We start from the raw sequence: 20,622 nt of genomic DNA on the forward strand, positions 1-20,622 counted from the left end.
ATTGAGGAATACTGAATATTGTGTTTTTCGGACAAAATAATCACAATATATCATCTAACCCTAGTTGTTACTGGGTTCAAAGACAAAGTTCAAATAACCTGGAATGAAAAAATGAATTTATAAAGAAATTAAGGGCGAAAAACAAAACGTTAAACAAAGGAAAATTATGAAGTTTTTAGTGAGAATGTCTCCTTGGCAAACAAGGCAGCTGCACACCATACACATAAATATTACTACTAGAACATGGCCTTCTTAACTACAGTGCTTTATTTAGTGTGTTTAGTTAAAAGATTATTAAACAGTATGCACAACGAAAGTTAATCTAATCTACACCGAAGGGCAAAGACTAAATTCAAGCAGTTCAAAACACTGCCAGTTCTTAAAATCTTCAAAAACTGCAGTGTATCTCGCAGCAATTGGATAACATATAGGAAACATTACTGAATGAAACAGCATTCTAATACAAGACACACAAAACATAAGCTTTTACGTATAATATACAATTGTGCTCATAAGTTTACATACCCAGGCAAAATTCCTGAAATATTGTCCATTGTTTGGAAAATGTAAGTAATAATGCAGAAAGCTTTCCTTTTAATTAGGGAGTGTGCCTCGAGCAAAGAAATTTATTATCACATAATTGTGTGTGTATTTTTTAAATCGTAAGGATAACAACCAAATGGGCCTGATCAAAAGTTTACATACCCTTGAATGCTGAAGCTGATAATATACACACATGATTATATTAAGGGTAATTAATGGAGAGTGTCCACATCTGTAACTTCTTTGATTGTAATTACTGTTTGTGTATGAACAGAACATTTAAATTCATGCAGAGCTGCACTGACTCTGCTGGACACCAAGTAATGTGGAAAGCAAAAGAATTGTTAATGGACCTGTGAAAAAAGGTTGTTGAATTGTATAAATCAGGAAAAGGATATAAAACGATATCCAGAGATCTGAATATGCCTGTTAAGGGTTCTGTTGTTACCAAGCCAGGGTCAGGTAGACCAACCAAGATTTCATTCACAACTGCAAGGATCATTTGTCAAGAAGCCAAGAAAAACCCACAACTGTATGTTTAGTTAAAGAAATAATCTAATAGGGAAAGATTGTTTCCCCGTATCAAATAACAATAAGAGCTTCTAATCAATAGATGGTGCCAGAGTAAATATTTAAAATACCGTATTTGTATTTTGTATTTGAATATATAGTGATGCTGTGTACATGAATGGTGATCAGTTAACACATACCAATAATTTCTAGAGTCAGAGAACTCTTAATAAGCAAAGAGCTCTCACCTAAATAATTTCCATTTCTTCATCAAATTAAGTCTGAATCCTAGCAGTGATCTACATAAGAAAATAAAACGTTTGCGTGTAGGGCAAAATACAAATGTAAAACCCACGATTGAATCTTCTATATTTTTTCCTTTCATTTCTCACAGTGAAAAGTGGCAATTTGCTAAACTGAGATAGTAAAGATAGCTTGATTTAATAACATTCTTCAAGATTTACTGACAATATCCAGATGCTCTCATGCCAGTTTGAGTGATAAAATACCACTAGTATGCTCTGTCATAGAAGGGCTTATAAAAGCACAAAAAAAGAAGACATGATGCAAATTACTATTTATACCAAAAAGCTTACGAATATTCTTTAGACATGGTGTCTATTTATACAACTTGCAAAAGCAGTAGCATTACAAAGCACACACTATAAAATAGTCACATTTCAAATTTACCTGTGCCATGACTGTGTTGGAAGCTTGAGGGTGCATTGGCTCAGCTGTACTTGTTGGTATGGGACCCAAACGATCCTTGACAGACTGTTTAAGTAACGTAATATTTGATGGCTGTGTTGAAGTCAGAGGTACCTATAAATAATATTTATAAATAAAGTAAATGACATAATACACACAAATTTAAACAATCAAAAGCTCTCCTTTTTTTTAATTAAAACAAAACCTTTTCTACAGGAGGTGGTAAATGTGATGCTGCGTCTTCCCGATGCCAGAACATCTTAATAAACCGATTGTTAAGCACAGCTTCTGTACTTGAAATAGCTCTTTTTGCCTCTTCATGAGATGAGAACTGAATTAGGGCACCTTCTGGATCCCCATGATAAGCTACCTAAAATAAAAGAAAAAAATGCTAGTCACCAAGTACCTTACTTTTATTTTTTGGATGGGCAGAAGTAGGCTTATAAGAAAATTCCCTTAAATTAATCGCAGATGCAGAAACAGAGTTACTTTAAAAATCTGGACTTATTAATATGGTAAGATAATGTAGGGAAGGTGCTTTACAAACATCATCAGCCCGCTCTTACATTATATAATGGAGTTTAAGGGTACCAAGGGTGCCAATGTGAGACAAAAAGCCTGAGAACTTACTGAATGTCAATTTATCAAGCCAAAAACATTACAGAGTATTGATCCACATCTTGGGATAACATACACATCACAAAATAGAGTATCCATATCATTTTAGGAAAAGGAAAAAAAAAAGCAAAAAGAAAAACATTGTGAGATTCAACCATCTCGCTTCACTTTATTGCTCGTCTTTCTCCATTAAACCCTCCAGGGCCAGGACATGGATTCAACATGAAAAGTCCTAGCCATGTATCTTTATTAACACTGAATGTTGAATTCCCAAATGAAAATTGCCCTCTCTGTTCTGTAGACAACTGGACAATAATCACACAATTGCTTATATTCCTTCATTATAGGGAAGCATATGTCATTATTTCACAAAGATGTCACCAGCTGCCACTGGATTGATTTGCTTTGGTGAAAAAGATTATTGAGAATGCGAAGCGCATGCAATCAAGTGTCAAGAACTAAACAGATCCTACAGGCATCCAACCATCCATCCAACCATCTACCTACCTAACTCACTTACCCAAGGCAGGGTCATAGGGCAGGTGAAGCATATGTCAGCATGCACTGGGTGCAAGGTATGAACAATCCCTAGACAGTTGACCAGTCCATAGCAGGGTGAACATTCATAAACTAGGGCCAATTTAGCAATGCTAATTTGCACAAGCTTAATAAGTTTAGTAAATTCAGTACAGTGATCCCTCGCTATATCGCACTTCGACTTTCGCGGCTTCACTCCATCGTGGATTTTAAATGTAAGCATGTTTAAATAAATATAACGGATTTTTTGCTGGTTCGCTGATTTCTGCGGACAATGGGTATTTTAATTTATGGTACACGCTTCCTCAGTTTGTTTGCCCAGCTGATTTCATACAAGGGACGCTACTGGCGGATGGCTGAGAACCTACCTAATCAGAGCACGTATTACATATTAAATAAAACTCCGCGATGATATACGATATGCTTCCTGCGCGGTGCTTCGCACATTTCAAAGCTCTAACAGCCAATATTGATTTTTGATTGTTTGCTTTTTGTCTGCGCCTGACTGAGTGGGTGTGAGCAGAGGGGCTGTTTGCTTAGAAGATACGGACGCTCCTCTAAAAAATGCTGAAAAGACTACCTTCACATTGATCCTTCATTAAGGCTTTATCGCGGTGCTTCGTTTACTTAAAACCCAACAGCCCTATTGATTTTTGTTTACTTTTCTCTCTCTCTAATATTCTGTGCTCCTGACGGCACTCCTTTGAAGAGGAAGATATGTTTGCATTCTTTTAATTGTGAGAAAGAACTGTCTTCTCTGTTTTATCATGGAGCTCAGTTTAAACTTTTGACTAAAGGGTGTTATTTCATGTCTAGAGGGTTCTAATAATGTTAAAAAACGTATTTAGAAAGTCGTAAACAGGTTTTCTATGTTCTAACTGCGAAAATATTTATAAATAAAGATTTATAAATAAAGAATCCTACTTCGTGGAAATTCATTTATCTGTCTGGAGCGGATTAACCGCGATAAACAAGGGTTTACTGTATAACTGTGTGGAGAATATTTATAAACAGTGTGGGAGAGTTTCTAAGGGCTTAAAATATATAAAAATAACCATACAAACATACGGTTTCTACTTCGCGGATTTTCACCTATCGCGGGGGGTTCTGGAACACAACCCCCGCGATTGAGGAGGGATTACTGTACAGGTGTTTTCACATAGGCAGACTGATAGCTCAGAATTGTGATTCCTGCCTCACAGCACCAAAGTCTGCATGCTCTTTCCGTGTATTTACAGTTTGGTTGGTATTAGTGAGTTTACTCACTCAAAAACATTGATCTCAGTTCTTTTATTAATATAATTTTGACTGCTCATGCCTTAAAACATTTGATAATTGGTTTGTGGACTTTCACTCTGCTCTACTGAACACTCTGCCCTTTTCATTTTGTAAGTTTTTTTATTGTGCATGCTCATGACACACCAAGGAAAGTACAACATGCAGGTAGTTTGGCTCTTTCAAAGAATCTAAGGCTTTTACCAAAAATACAAAATTAGTGCAATAAGTAAGATTTCTGTTTATGTGTATAATGTACAATGAAACTTTTATGTGAGAAATTCACCATGACGCTGCTAGTCAGGATGAATCCCATTCCATAGGCTTGATGAAATAGCACAAAAAATAACTGGTGAAAAACAGGAGACATTTAGAAAATAATAAAAATATGCTTTGAGTGCACATCTATCTTATTGCAAAATATTTCAGACATAACCGCTGAAGAAAAGCAATTGCAGTATCAAAACTAGGATATTCAACAGCTATGTTTAAAACCAAATTAAATATTAAAAGCAATAGGTTAGGAAATAAGGAACTTTTTCTAAATTAGAACAGAATCCATCATTTTAAACAAAATGACTGTTTAGTAAATAGATGCAAAAAGAACTCTTCCTCCGAATGTCAAGATGATTAAAAATATAATATTTGAAGGCAGAAATTTGTTAAGTAGAAATAGTGACTGAAAAGAAATACTTTACGAACTCACATAATAATCTAAATTGAAATTTAAATACAAAAAAAAATCCTATCAGCACTTATTTCTCATCCGTAAACTTAAGACTATTTAAGTAGACCGGGACCTTGTGTTATATTTTTATCATAGTATTATCCAGTCTGCCATCCCTTTTAGCTTCACTGCTTATACTGTGGTTTGACAATTTAAGTTTAAAAAAGAACCAGCAGTTTACCAGGAATGCCAACACAATTATGGGAGCTGATGTGGCAAATTTGGAAATGTGTCAGAAGGTGATGGAAAACTGGAAAGCTTAAAAATACTGCATCTATTCTTGTAGCTTACAATAAGGGCTAATTGGGACCTGGATCTACAGCTGAATGAAAATGCCATAAAGCTTACCAAATATGTCCACTTTTAAGCAGCACAAGTTTTGACTTAAGAAAATATGCTTTCCACATTTATGAGACATTACTCTGACAGTAAAAGGAAATTAAAAATACAGTGGAACCTTGAATTGCAAGCATAATTCGATCCGGAAACGTGCTTGTAATCCAAAGCACTAGTATATCAAAGCAAATTTCCCCATAAGAAATAATGGAAACTCAGATGATTTGTTCCACAACCCAAAACTATTCATATAAAAATGATTAATACAAAATATCAAGTAGAAATACATAAAACAAATCAGCCTGCACTTTACCTTTGAAAACAATCATGGCTAGTGTGAGGGAGACGAGTAAAATGGAGGGTTATTGTGTAGGATGACTTTCACTCTAAAAGAATCCCTGTATCTGTTTGCTCACTGGAATCTTCTTTTTTGTGACTTTAACAAGGAACCTATCCAATGACAGTTGCTTTTGCGTGAAGAGTCACTACTATTTTGGGATTTCACCCAATGGGACGACACGCGGAAGACTGTCCTGAAGTAACCGCAGGCTCCCAGCGCTGTAGCAGTTCGCCGTAAAAGTGAATCCGAAAAGATTGCGGACATGCGATAAGTGCCGTTGATAGGTGATACATAGAACATTATAAATGCGCAGGGCGCAGTATTACTTCGCCACTAATCTGGCCATGACCCTACCTGACTGCTGTGTCTGTGTATAAGAGAGTGGCAGATCCCGCTACAATAAATAACCGTGCTGTTCCTGTTTGAAGCTGAATAAAGCTGGTGTTGCTAAAGTACTGAGACTCAGCTTCGTGTTTTGGGGTGCAAGACTGGGACTCACACATTACAACACACACACGTGGTCACAATGCTATAGTAAAAAGTATACAGATGTTAACTATATGAGTGAAGCACGCCGACTGAGACAGAGAATGGGAGACGATTACCCACAATCCCGCAGTGATAAAGAACCACCATCAGCTCAGTTGTGATCACGTAACACTGAGCAGACAAAGCATCTATGTACTACTCGTACTGCAAGACCTCGCTCGTTTATCAAGCTAAAACTTATTAAAAATTTTAGCTCATCTTGCAAAACACTCGCAGGACAAGTTAATCACAATCCAAGGTTTTACTGTAATTATATTATCAGATTCTTTTACCTATTTTTCTTTAGGTAAGAATACTTTTCCCTGTTGCTCATCTGCTCACTGCCACCGTCATGAGTGGAGTTAAGACAGCAAGGACACAACACCCTATAGGACATGATCCACCTCTAACCAGGACACCAACAATTCTTCAGTTTTTACATGCTTATATGGGGGTGTTGATTAAATGTAAAAATAATACTGTATCATGTGGAGGACCAAAACGCCAACAGAGTATCGCCAGTGATTAAGTTCCACTTTTAGCACTGCCTATAACAGTGATGGCGAACCATTTAGAAACCAAGTGCCCAAACTGCAATCCAAAACCCACTTATTTATCGCAAAGTGCCAACATGGCAATTTAACCTGAATACCACCTAAAACTGAACACCAGCATAACCAAGGAGCTGGTGGTGGATTTTAGGAGGCCCAGGCCCCTCATGGACCCTGTGATCATCAGAGGTGAGTGTGTGCAGAGGGTACAGACCTATAAATACCTGGGAGTGCAGCTGGATGATAAATTGGACTGAACTGCCAATACTGATGCTCTGTCTGTCTATCTACTGAGCTTTTAGTTTAGAAAAGCAACTCATACATTAACATCTTTTGTCTTAAAAGAAAAACATAATAACAGAACAATCAATGATACAAACAACTTTTTGTTGAAAGGTAAAAGTTTGCATTCGGTATGCTTTTGAACAATTAATGTGCTTTTTGCTGTTGTATGCATGCTGATAATTTGTCTAACCTTGGCTCATACTTTGTAAGCTTGAGAGCAACACATGCAGCACTCAGGTCATCTGTTAGTCTGTTTCTGGTGTCAGATTTGATTTAATTCAAAGCTGGAAACAGCTGCGCACAAGCATAAGATGTTCCAAATAAAGTAAGGAAAGCAATCGCCTTCATTGACTTAAGATTATTTGGCAGAGAATTCTACACTTTAAGGATTTCATTTTCATAACTAACTGTGCTGTCCTTTGTCATCCCTTCGATCCTCTCAAGTGTTTCACACAGGTCTTCCCTATTAAGCTCCGCCCCCAAAGCTTCCATTAAATATTACGGGTCGTGGATCAGGTGTGGCGATTAGCAACTCCCGACAATAATTACAGATGCGGACGACTCCTCACCTGTGCGCTTAGCGAGGACTGCCCGCATCACAAAGCTCCCGGAAACCGCTCCGGCCACTCTACCATAACCCCCTTTGCCGCGAGTAGCGGCAATTATCTGTTAAAACTGGCCTTTTCAATTTTGAGCTGTGGACCCGCTATACCACATCCCCTCCAACCCCACCATGGGAATCACAGACTCAAAAGGCTGCAGTCCGTGCCGCACCCTCAAGCAGCATGTGTGCCGCCCACCTTACAACAGACAGGAGAGGAAGGAGGTGCTCCCGTTGGGATGCTGGGCAGAGGGGCGGGTGATGTGAGAAAAGTCCTCCGGCGCGCGTGAAGAGGGGGAGCGGTGAGGGGAGCAGCCCGGCCCCGCATTCCTCTGGCATTATAGTAATGAACTCTGTGCTCGGGCGACGGCGCGCGTGCCCACTGAGAGGGCTCTGAGTGCCCCCTTTGGCACGTGTGCCATAGGTTCGCCACCACTGGCCTATAACGTTGGGTTAGTTCTTATTCCTTGCTATGGGCCTTCTCAATATTCTCTTTTACTTTAGCACAAGTTATCAATCCACAGGTTGCATACATTTATGAAACTAGCAAAATGCTAGTTCTCAGCGGAGAAGTAGTGTGTTAAAGAAGTAATGAAAAAGAAAGGAAACATTTTGAAAATAACGTAACATGATTGTCAATGTAATTGTATTGTCACTGTTGTGAGTGATGAGTGTTGCTGTCATATATACATATACACACACACATATATATATATATACATATACACACACACATATATATATATACATATACACACACACATATATACATATATATATACATATACATATATATACACATATATATATACATATACATATATATACATATATATAATATATATATATATATATATATATATATATATAAATAGAAAATTAAAGGAACACTTTGAAAACACATCAGATCTCAATGGGAAAAAGAAATCCTCCAGGATATCTATACTGATATAGACTGGGAAATGTGTTAGGAACGAAAGGATGCCACATCGTTTGATGGAAATGAAAATGATCAACCTACAGAGCCTTGAATTCAAAGACGCCCCAAAAATCAGAGTGAAAAAATTATGTGGCAGGCTAGTCCATTTTGCCAAAATTTAATTGCAGTAACTCAAAATTGAACGCAGCACTTTGTATGGACCCTGTGTTCTTGTATACATGCCTGACAACATCGGTGCATGCTTCTAATGAGATGACAGATGGTGTTGTGGGGGATCTCCTCCCAGATCTGGACCAGGGCATCACTGAGCTCCTGGACAGTCTGAGGTGCAACCTGGCGGCATTGGATGGACCAAAACATAATGTCCCAGAGGTGCTTTATTGGATTTAGATCAGGAAAGTGTGGTGGCCAGTCAATGGTATCAATTCCTTCATCCTCCAGGGACTGCCTGCATACTCTCACCACATGAGGCCAGGAATTGTCGTGCACCAGGAGCCACTATACCAGCATAGGGTCTGACAATGGGTCCAAGGATTTCATCCTGATACCTAATGGCAGCCAAGGTGCCTTTTTCAAGCCTGTAGCGGTCTGTGTGACCCTCCATGGATATGCCTCCCCTGACAATCATTAACCCATCACCAAACTGCTCATGCTGAATGATGTTACAGGCAGCATAATGTTCTCCATGGCTTCTCCAGACCCTTTCACTTCTGTCACGTGCTCAGGGTGAACCTGCTCTCATCTGTAAAAAGCACAGGGCACTAGTGGTTCATCTGCCAATTCTGGTATTCTAAGGCGAATGCCAATCGAGCTGCATGCTGCTGGGCAGTGAGCTCAGGGCCCATTAGAGGACATGGGGCCCTTGGGTCACCCTCATGAAGTCTTTCTGGTTGTTTGGTCAGAGACATTCACACCAGTGGCCTGCTGGAGGTCATTTTGTAGGGCTCTGGCAGTGCTCATCCTGTTCCTCCTTGCCCAAAGGAGCAGATACTGGTCCTGCTGATGGGATATGGACCTTCTATGGCCCTCTTCAGCTCTACTAGAGTAACTGCTTGTCTCCTAGAATCTCCTCCATGCCCTTGAGACTGTGCAGGGAGACACAGCAAACCTTCTGGCAATGACACGTATTGATGTGCCATCCTGGAGAAGTTGGACTACCTGTGCAACCTCTGTAGGGTCCAGGTATCAGCCTCATGCTACCAGTAGTGACCCTGACTGTAGCCAAATGCAAAACTAGTGAAGAAACAGTCAGAAAAGATGAGGAGGGAAAATGTCAGTGGCCTCCACCTGTTAAACCATTCCTGTTTTGGGGGTCATCTCATTGTTTCCCCTCTAGTGCATCTGTTGTTAATTTCATTAACACCACAGCAGCTGAAACTGATTAACCCCCCCCCCTCTGCTACTTATAGGTGAGTGTATGTATATATATATATATATATATATATATATATATATATATATATATATATATATATACACACATACATGTGTATATGTATGTATATATATATATGTATGTATGTATGTACTGTATATATACACATACATACATACATACATATATATACACATACATATATATATATATATATATATATATATATATATACACACATACACTCACCTAAAGGATTATTAGGAACACCTGTTCAATTTCTCATTAATGCAATTATCCAATCAACCAATCACATGGCAGTTGCTTCAATACATTTAGGGGTGTGGTCCTGGTCAAGACAATCTCCTGAACTCCAAACTGAATGTCAGAATGGGAAAGAAAGGTGATTTAAGAAATTTTGAGCGTGGCATGGTTGTTGGTGCCAGACGGGCCGGTCTGAGTATTTTAGAATCTGCTCACGCACAACCATTTCTAGGGTTTACAAAGAATGGTGTGAAAAGGGAAAAACATCCAGTATGCGGCGGTCCTGTAGGCAAAAATGCCTTGTTGATGCTATTATATATATATATATATATATATATATATATATATATATATATATATATATATATATATATATATAAACATACATATACACAAACGGAGTTCCTGAAGGCTCTGGATATTGTAGGACTGTCCTGGTTGACATGCCTCTGCAACATCGCATAGACATTGGGGACAGTGCCTCTGGATTGGCAGACCGGGGTGGTGGTCCCCCTCTTTAAGAAGGGGGACCGGAGGGTGTGTTCCAACTACAGAGGGATCACACTCCTCAGCCTCCCTGGAAAAGTTTATTCGGGGGTCCTGGAGAGGAGGGTCCGTTGACGAACAGTGTGGTTTTCATCCTCGCTGCGAAACAGCAGAATAGTTCTACAGCCTTAGCAGGGCCCTGGAGGGTGCATGGGATTTTGCCAAACCAGTCCATATGTGTTTTGTAGACTTGGAAAAGGCATTCGACCATGTCCATCGGAGAATCCTGTGGTGGGTGCTCCTGAAGTATGGGGTACCGGACCCCGTGATAAGGGCTATTCAGCCCCTATACAACCGGTGTCAGAGCTTCGTCCGCATTGCAGGCAGTAAGTCAAACCAGTTTCCAGTGAGTTGGACTCTGCCAGGGCTGCCCTTTGTCACTGATTCTGTTCATAACTTTTATGGACAGAATTTCAAGGTGCAGCCAGGGTGTTAAGAGGGCCTGGTATGGTGGACTCAGGATTGGGTCACTGGTTTTTGCAGATGACAATGTCATGTTTGCTTTATCAGGCCGTGATGTCCAGCCCTCTCTGGATAGGTTTGCAGCTGAGTATGAAGCGGCTGGGATGGGAATCAGCACCTCCAAATCCGAGACCATGGTCCTCAGCCGGAAAAGGGTGGAGTGACCTCTCAGGTTTGGAGGGGTGGAGGAGCTCAAGTATCTTGAGGTCTTGTTCATGAGTGAGGGAAGAATGGAGCATGAGATCAATAGGCGGATCGGTGTGGCGTCCGTAGTGATGCAGGCTCTGCATTGGTCTGTAGTGGTGAAAAAGGAGCTGAGCCTTAAGGCGATCTAAATTCCTACCCTCACCTATGGTCATGAGTTATGGGTAGTGACCGAAAGAATGAGATTGCGAATACAAGCAACTGAGATGAGTTTCCTCCACAGGGTATCTGGGATTTCCCTTAAAGATAGGGTGAGAAGCTCAGTCACCCGGGAGGGGCTCAGAGTAGAGCCGCTGCTCCTCCGCATCGAGAGGAGTCAGATGAGGTGTGCTCGGGCATCTAATCAGGATGCCTCCCTGGTGAGGTGTTTCCCAGGGCCTCCTCCTGGTTGGACGTCCCTGGAAGACCCAGGACACACTGGAGGGAATTCAACTCTTGAGTCGAGGTATTTTTTTTGGGAAAAAGATGGATGAATAGAGACTTGAAAGATATACTGACTGAAATGCATGTTCTTCTCAAAGCTGATATCCTTGTGCTTACTGTAGCAGCTGCACCTTTTAGAGGAAATTAATTACACATTCACTGTTATTGAATTCAACTGAACATCAAGGATATTTGCCATTCAGATGTAGTAGCAATTAATTCAAATGACAAACAAATTATGCAGAAAAAAGCATATACCTGAAGATTTACAATTGTTCCAAACTTGCTGAAATGTTCGTTAAGTTTGCTGATATTATTTAGCTCTAAAGGTATCTTGCGTACTTCAAGCTTTGTATTTTCGGCTCCAAACTGTATTTTTTTTTGGAAACCCTGGTTGTTAGGTTTATTGAAATTCTGCCTGAAAAAGAAAAAAAAATCCTTTATTCACTCTCAAATGACATTCCTTTTAAACGTTAAATATAATTTAAAACAAAATGGAACTGTTAAAGTGCAGGCAAAAATATGACAATTATGGTCGTAGATTAATTGAAAACATCAAACCAAATTTGATTTCAGAAAGCTTAAAAAGTACAGCAAACTCCAGCTTTAGTATATGGCAAATTTCAAAACGTACCTTTTATATGAGATATTACTGGGAATGGCCGTTAAGCAGTATAGTAAATCATGACACACACCCATCTGTATAGTCTACAGAGAACAAAGGTGTTTGCAAATGAAGATATGCATTAGGTGTGCACATGATATGGGATATTATAGGGCTCAACATAAATGTTGTGGACCTTTTAACTCATGAGTGCTAAGAACATGAACTCAGAAATGAGAAAGTAGGGATAGTAAATTGCACAATACGCAATAAAGCTTCAGGAATGTCACTTCTTAGACAATGTGCAGAAATCATTACATTTTTAAATCAAATCATAATGCTATCATTTCTATTTTATTTTTGAATCCCAGATAGTCAAAGCATATTGAGTAAATGGAGCAGGCACATGTGTAAATGACAATTAAAACCAGACAGTATAGCACAATAAAAAAGAAACGTTTGGATCAGGTTTTTACTGGTTTTAGATTAAGATGGAAATGAGACAAACAATCTGAGCTATGTTTAATGTTCCTAAGCTGAACCAAACTGTGTTTCTAAGTGAAGCAAGCTAACATTAAGCAAGAAACAAATGAAAAATTGTGTTGAACTTGTGTACTGTGCAAATATTTTTCCATATGAATTTGTAGCCTGCAAAGAAATTAAAAAGCTCAGTATTGCATTTTAAAAGAAATACAGTACATCTGCTGCAATAGTGTGAATAATGCTTCTTAATGCAATGCTCACTTAAGTATAATCAGATTTTTCCTTTTCCTCATTTTTTCTTAAAGGTTGTTAAGGTTTCTGCTTTAGCTAAATGTCTTGATATTTTGTTGCAGATTTCAACAACTCTCTGCATAAAGAACTGCTTTCTAGCTTCAGTCCAAAATTGACTTCTCCTTAATTTCCATTAGTGTCTCGAGTATGAAATTCAGTCAAGTTGAAAGATTTCTGCTGGACCTACTTTATTGATGCCTTTTTGAATTAGATCTCCTCAGTTTGAGAATAAACAGGTTTAATTTTCTGAGGTTCCATCAACAGTACTATGTTTTCATTTAATAACATATACATTTGTGTATGTTTTTGCCTTTCATCCACCCTACTCCATTGTTTTAGACTCCTGCAAATTAAAACTTTTAAAATGCTCTCTAAAGCCAGATACTTTAGTAAACACTGCATCAGTAATATGGTGTGGATGAGGGAAAACTGAATTTTCCCTTCACAGAACAAAAACATTTCCAACATAGTGGGCATATAGGAGTTGCTTTCCATGGTACTGGTTATGCTTACTTGTATGAATCTAAATTATGTTTTTTAAGTCTAAATGCTACCTACAGTGGTGTGAAAAACTATTTGCCCCCTTCCTGATTTCTTATTCTTTTGCATGTTTGTCAATGATTGCCAAGACTTTTGGGAAAATACCTTGTGGACTGATGAGACAAAAGTTGAACTTTTTGGAAGGCAAATGTCCCGTTACATCTGGCGTAAAAGGAACACAGCATTTCAGAAAAAGAACATCATATCAACAGTAAAATATGGTGGTGGTAGTGTGATGGTCTGGGGTTGTTTTGCTGCTTCAGGACCTGGAAGGCTTGCTGTGATAGATGGAACCATGAATTCTACTGTCTACCAAAAAATCCTGAAGGAGAATGTCCGGCCATCTGTTCGTCAACTCAAGCTGAAGCGATCTTGGGTGCTGCAACAGGACAATGGCGAAAACACACCAGCAAATCCACCTCTGAATGGCTGAAGAAAAACAAAATGAAGACTTTGGAGTGGCCTAGTCAAAGTCCTGACCTGAATCCAATTGAGATGCTATGGCATGACCTTAAAAAGGTGGTTCATGCTAGAAAACCCTCAAATAAAGCTGAATTACAACAATTCTGCAAAGATGAGTGGGTCAAAATTCCTCCAGAGCTGTAAAGACTCATTGCAAGTTATCGCAAACGCTTGATTGCAGTTATTGCTGCTAAGGGTGGCCCAACCAGTTATTAGGTTCAGGGGGCAACTACTTTATCACACAGGGCCATGTAGGTTTGGATTTTTTTTCTTCCTAAATAATAAAAACCATCATTTAAAAACTGCATTTTGTGTTTACTTGTGTTATATTTGACTAATGGTTAAATGTGTTTGATGATCAGAAACATTTTGTGTGGCAAACATGCAAAAGAATAAGAAATCTGGAAGGGGGCAAATAGATTTTCACACCACTGTATGTACATAAAAGGCAAATTTACCAATTGCGATAAATACCATGGCAGGTGGTGCTGCCATTGTAATGAAACATTCAGAGCCCCATGAAAATCAGATTGTAATTAACAGCCTCTAATCATTAATCTATTCAGTAAGTAGGAGCAAATTCCGCTGCAAGCCTAAGGCCGGAGTTATACTTCACGCGACGCATGCTGCAGCGGACGCTCCTGCTACGCAAGCGTTGTTGTGTTTATACTTGCGCGCGTACTTTATGTAAATCTGGAGGAATCCACCAGGTGGCAGTGCGAGATATTATCGCGGTGAGAACATGTTCGGCTTCTCTGTGTTGTGAATTGCCTAAAACACCTATTAAATTCCGATAACACCTTACCGCAATATCTCTGAAAAGGATGTTTATTGACTAAATCCATAAATCCAGTGATGTATGTGTCCATTCCAGGAAGCATTGGGCACGAGTGAGAAACAGTCCCTTGACAAGGCCTCAGCTCATCGCAAGGTGAATACAACACACATACACTAGCGTCATTTTAGCGGCACCAAATCCCCAAATCTGCATATCTTTGGAAGGAAACCGGAGCACAGTGTGGAATACCAGCAACATAACTCCCTGCAAGACAGCAGTGCTATCGCTCCGCCACCGTGACACCCCCATGTGTGTATTAACAGTATTCATTATTTAAACAAAATTATATGTAAAATGTAACATACACATTTTAATGCATTTCATCATGAAAGTGATATCAAGTATAAATCTAAAGATTCTAAATGTGCAGAGAGTTGGAATATCATATATTTAATTTGTTCTGTTTGGCGATCTATTGCTGCTTTCCGCTGCTGAAGCAAAATGCCGACATACAGATGCATTCGTGGTGCTTTTATATTCAAGCGTCACATATTCCCGATCGTAATGACACGATACATTTTAAAAGTCTCACATACCATCTTTTGTGCCACCTATTTTTTATTGTTTTACTTTACCTGCTGTCAGGTCCAAGAAGCTCGTAGCGATTAAAAACTGGGATGACGTTTACGACCGTCTGCTTTAATGATAAAGTAAACTACGAGGTTAAAGTGGACATTTCGAGATTAAAGCCAAAATTTCCACTTTAATCACAAAATACACGTTTTCACCGTTTCCTTTATTTTTTTCTCAGTGGCTCAAATATAATGCTATACATTTATGTTGCTGTTGTTAAGTTGCAAAAATTAAAAAATAAAAAAGACATATATAAATGACACGATACATTTTAAAAGTCTCACATACCACCTTTTGTGCCGTCTGTTTTTTTTGCAGCTTCACATCGGCTACATAATGTATAGCGCTGTATTTCAGCCATTCATCAAACAGCAAAGTGCGCACATCGATCCCCGAAGGATCTCCATAGAGGCTTGCTGTCACATGTAGGTAGTAAACAGAGACTCTGACGTCACGTTCCGCCTTTTAGCACACTCGCCCCGACTTTTGCTGGTACTGCAACTCGCGCAGCGTGCGTTAATTTCTGAGGGCCTGCTCAGAGGACGCGTGAAATGAACGCTGGGAACGCGTGGCAGCCATGATGCGGACGCGTACGCGTTCTGAGCGTGAAGTATAAATGAGCCCTTATAACAAGGCGCTTAATAAAGTGGACATGTGTAGAATGCATTTGAGTTCACAATATTACAGGAAAGAGAGAGATATGAAAGCATAATGAAGTAAAGTGAAGCTTTAGACAGTCACACACACACACGCATTTATTTATTTTCCAAAGTTTTCCAAATATTGCCTGTTCTGAAGACTTGACTTTCAACTGTAATCAGTGCATTAATGTGACATAACTACATTTCACTGCAAATTTTTTTACTACATGGTCTCTTCACTTTGTTGCCACAAATGTGCGCATGCCCAGTGTAGATAAAGCTCAACATCACATTCATTTTCGGGAGTTTCAGTATGGACAGGGATCATTTTGGAAATGAGGCGGAAATCTATTTTTAAATAAAAATGTGGTAGAATGAATGTAGCCAGAGTCTGTTAAGTCTTGGGACGTACTTGTTTGTTCTCCTCTGCACAGCTACTACTTGTTGTTTAATTTGTGCTGTTTAGAGTTGTATTTATTGTTTTTTGAAATGTTAATATTAGGAGCATATTTAACATTGCTAAACTTTTGAAAGCTGCAAATTTGTCAGTCATATTGCTTTCTTAACATGCCGTTATTACAAAAAGATTACTAAAAAACCTGGTTCTGTCCAGTAACAGAGTAGATGTCTCTTCAATTCATAGCTTTGTATACTAAAAACAACAACCACCAAAAAGCTTCCCTAACTCTAAACCATTCTGCACCCACTGAATCATGATCTCAGCATATCCCCACAGAAATCAAATTATCCATTGCAGATTTTAAAGTGTGACCACCTATCTGCTAAACTACAATTATGTAATTTAAATTTAAATATGAAACAAAATATCAGCAACCATTTACATATTTTTAAAGATGAAGTCCATTGCATGATTGTGTTAGGCGTTTCTTTGGGTTAACAAGTTGTGTTAAATTTCAGCTTTAGGCTTAAATTGATTATAACATAACATAAATGATTTTGTCAAGACTATATCACAATGTGTAAATCAACTATAGCACACAAAAAAGTACAAAAAACAACTTTAAATTTGAAGGCAGAAAATTACTTTTCAAACCATGGTTTTTTCTGAGGAATCACATTCTCTGCAGCAGTAGGTCTTTTTCGGGATTCAGAATCCAAAACTATCCTCATGTTATTGTTTAAAGGTTTTTCTATACAAAGGGGGGAAAAATACATTTAGCAATTAGTAAGGATTAAAGCCTATTTAACTGGTTAGAAACACAGAACATCATCAGGAATAGCTCCATCAGGTCACTGTGACATCAAGAAGTTTCACTATGGTATTTAACATTTACAGCATCCGTGTGTGTGTGTGTTTAAATATATACCCACACACACAAAAAATATATTTTTACAATAAATTATTACAGTTTCATAAACATAAAACTTTGATCCTCAGTATTCAGATTCCGGCTACAAATTATAAATAACACAATATAGTAGGCACTCTACATTAGACAAAAAAATGACATTTGGTCATATACAATTCCTCACTATGTTTATGAGACTTTACCTAAAACATTAAAATATATAAAATGAATGGATTATAAACTTTGTCTGTACCAGGTCCTATATTCTTGTACATACAGCTGTGGTCAACATTATTAGAACACTTTCATTTTATGTATATCATGTACAACAGTACAGGATCAAACAATAAAGTATAAAAATGAAGATATCATGATTCAAGTTTGGGCACTTTTTTGAATATGTAGATTCTTCCAAAGAAATAAGACTATCCAGAGTTATATTGTCAGTACTAAAAACAAGATGTATCCAGTAATTAAAGAATAAACAGCAGTTGTAACCCTTAAAAAGTAACATGTTTTTTGTTACTTATTGACAATGACCAAAACAAAAAACAACAGAGAACTGTCTCAGAATGTCAGTAAAACTATTACCACAAAACATGAAAATGTAAAATGGTACAAGGACATCTCCAGAGACCTTGGGATTCCTGTTTCAACAGTTCTGGATGTTAATAAAATGTTTACAGGTTCAGAAACAGTCAAAAATCTACCAAGATGTAGTAAGAGGAGGAAAATTACACATATCTTAGAAGGCTGGTGAAAACTGTTGGAAAAAGAAACACCATGCCAAAATACCCAAAGAGCTTAAAGCTAACCTGCAGTGATTCACTGTGAGTGATTCAACAAATAACCTACAATGTGCACTATAACAATGAAGACTTTATGGTTGCAGCCCAAGGAAAACTCCACTTACCCAAACCTAGCTAGAGGAAGCCAAGAAAGTTAAGTTTTTGGCTGTGGCTGCAAAGGAAAGAGCTAGGGGACCCAAGATAATCTAGAGCTTCAAGGAAGTTCCTGTGGATCTAAATTCAGCTGCAGAGAGTGGCAGGGAGATATCATGACCATTACCCCACCATCCCGAGATGTTCCAAGATTAAAGGGAAGACGGGTGGGGGGGGGTTTAGGATTGTCTGGTTGATGATCCTACAGCTGGCATCTTGGCAGCTGACAGAGATGTGACAGGCAGCAATGCCTTGTGGGTTTTAATTATCTGTTACACAAAAATTATAAGGAAATGAATACACTACCTACAGTTAAACACATCAGAGGTTCATAATATTTGGGGCTACTTTTCTGCCTGTAGTGTAACAGGCCTTGAAATGAAGGGAATCATGAAATCAGAAGATTACCAGGGCATTTTAAAGTGGAATGTGTTAGTCAGTGTCAGAAAACTAGGTATGACTCAAAGATCATTCAGTAGGACAATGACCCAAAACACACATCTAAAAGTGCAAAATAGGATTAAAAATGAAAAACTGACAGTGAAAAACTGGCTAGCAGTTCAATTCAGAAAATTTAAAAACGGCTAGGAGAAACCACTTGCAGAAAGATGCAAGAAGCATATAGACGGCTACAACAGACTTTTGGAGGTTGCCATTATTTCCAAGGGTTGTGTAACCAAGTAAGTATTAAGCAAGTGTGCATTTCATACTACTCAAGCTATATTTTCATTTTCTCCTGTGAAAAAACCAAAATAACCCCTTCACACTAGCAAATTTTGATATCCTCAGTTTTGTTTATTCGCAAGTTGGCCACAAACTATTAAATGGGAATATTTTTGGAGCTTGCCTAAAGATCGGAGGAACTCAAAGATATTATATCTAGTTTTTTTCATTATCAAAAATAACTAAAGAAGTGAAAAAAGCTGAACTGTAGGTCTTCTCATCCCATTCCAGACACCAATGCATCAGTAAGTGCTATAATGGATTTAGGATAGATTAAAAGGACCACTTGCCACTGCAGGCTAGCCGTTTTTATAGCGGCACTTGCTGCTGATGGAGTGCCAGCTCATACAGTGGGAGACTCATCCCTGGCTGATGCAGCTTGTCAGCACCATTACAATATTAAAGAATTGTGAAAATTATTTTCAGTACAACAAAAACAGTGTTAAAGCTTGACCTATTTAAAATAGGTCCACTTACCTAAAGTAAAAAGTTTTATTTGTCTTTGTTAGTCTTATTATTTGCAAATATAAAGAGGTTAACGTACATACAAGTTGAACAGACATTTTTCTGTAGAACTGTGGACATCCTGTAAAATAATCTGATTATCAAAAGTTACACATTTCTAATTATTTCTGAAAACACTGTGCTTGATATACCTAAAAATAATGTTTATTACAGTGGCGGTACAAAAAAACACAAGACTATTAAAAATTACTCTAAACATACTTTTACCTGCACTGCTACAGATCACCTCAAACTGTATGGAATAATGCAAAGCAAGATTATATTAGTACAAGATGATGAAGAAACGAAAAAATTATACTTTATTTCAAAAGTTAAAATAGTACTAGAGTGTTGTACTGTGCTAGCCATGACACCTTTTATTAGCTAACTAAAAAAATTACAATATGCACGCTTTCGAGGCAACTCGGGCCCCTTCTTCAATTTTTCAAACGTCACTTTACCTCTAGGCAAAAGATCCACTTCTCCCATTGTAAGTCCGATTAAGTTTGGTCTTTGAGCATGTACTCTATGCCTATACATGGGTCTTGTAGAGCTGGTTAAACTCGGTGCTTCTGGGTTATATACATCTGGTTCATAGGTCTCTGAGGGAAAATGAATATTGAAGCATTGTATTAAGTAGTTCTTGCACTGTGAATATTACCTAATATTACTGGTTACGTAAATTAATATTACAGCCAAAACACAGAATCTCCCACATAAGCAAGCACTAGAAATTAGGGATGCTTGGATCAGCCAATTTCCAATAAAAAAAAAAGACTATGATCGGTAAAAAAACGATATCTTCTGTCCTGCTTTTCTAAGCTTTACTGTAGTTTAGTTGTAGTGCTCCTTTACATAAGGAAATAAGGTGATAGGGCCAGCTAGCGTCCTTTTTATTATGACAAACATCTTGTTTTAGTAGTGATTGAGAGGCAATTA

General features: G+C 38.2%; 1 protein-coding gene across 1 annotated transcript in view; it reads right to left on the reverse strand.

Annotated features, from left to right (window-relative positions):
- The window catches only part of rbm26 (RNA binding motif protein 26), a 166,717-nt gene that overhangs the window by 63,737 nt on the left and 82,358 nt on the right, over positions 1-20,622 (reverse strand). Inside the window, exons 9-13 of the mRNA XM_039745376.1 lie at positions 20,145-20,285; positions 17,251-17,356; positions 12,032-12,191; positions 1,967-2,131; positions 1,744-1,875 (exon numbers count right to left, since the gene is read on the reverse strand). Coding sequence (XP_039601310.1) covers positions 1,744-1,875; positions 1,967-2,131; positions 12,032-12,191; positions 17,251-17,356; positions 20,145-20,285 — 704 coding nt within the window. The remainder of the gene's footprint in view (positions 1-1,743; positions 1,876-1,966; positions 2,132-12,031; positions 12,192-17,250; positions 17,357-20,144; positions 20,286-20,622) is intronic.

This window comes from Polypterus senegalus, chromosome 2, assembly GCF_016835505.1.
Source record: "Polypterus senegalus isolate Bchr_013 chromosome 2, ASM1683550v1, whole genome shotgun sequence".
Classification (NCBI taxonomy): Eukaryota; Metazoa; Chordata; class Cladistia; order Polypteriformes; family Polypteridae; genus Polypterus; species Polypterus senegalus.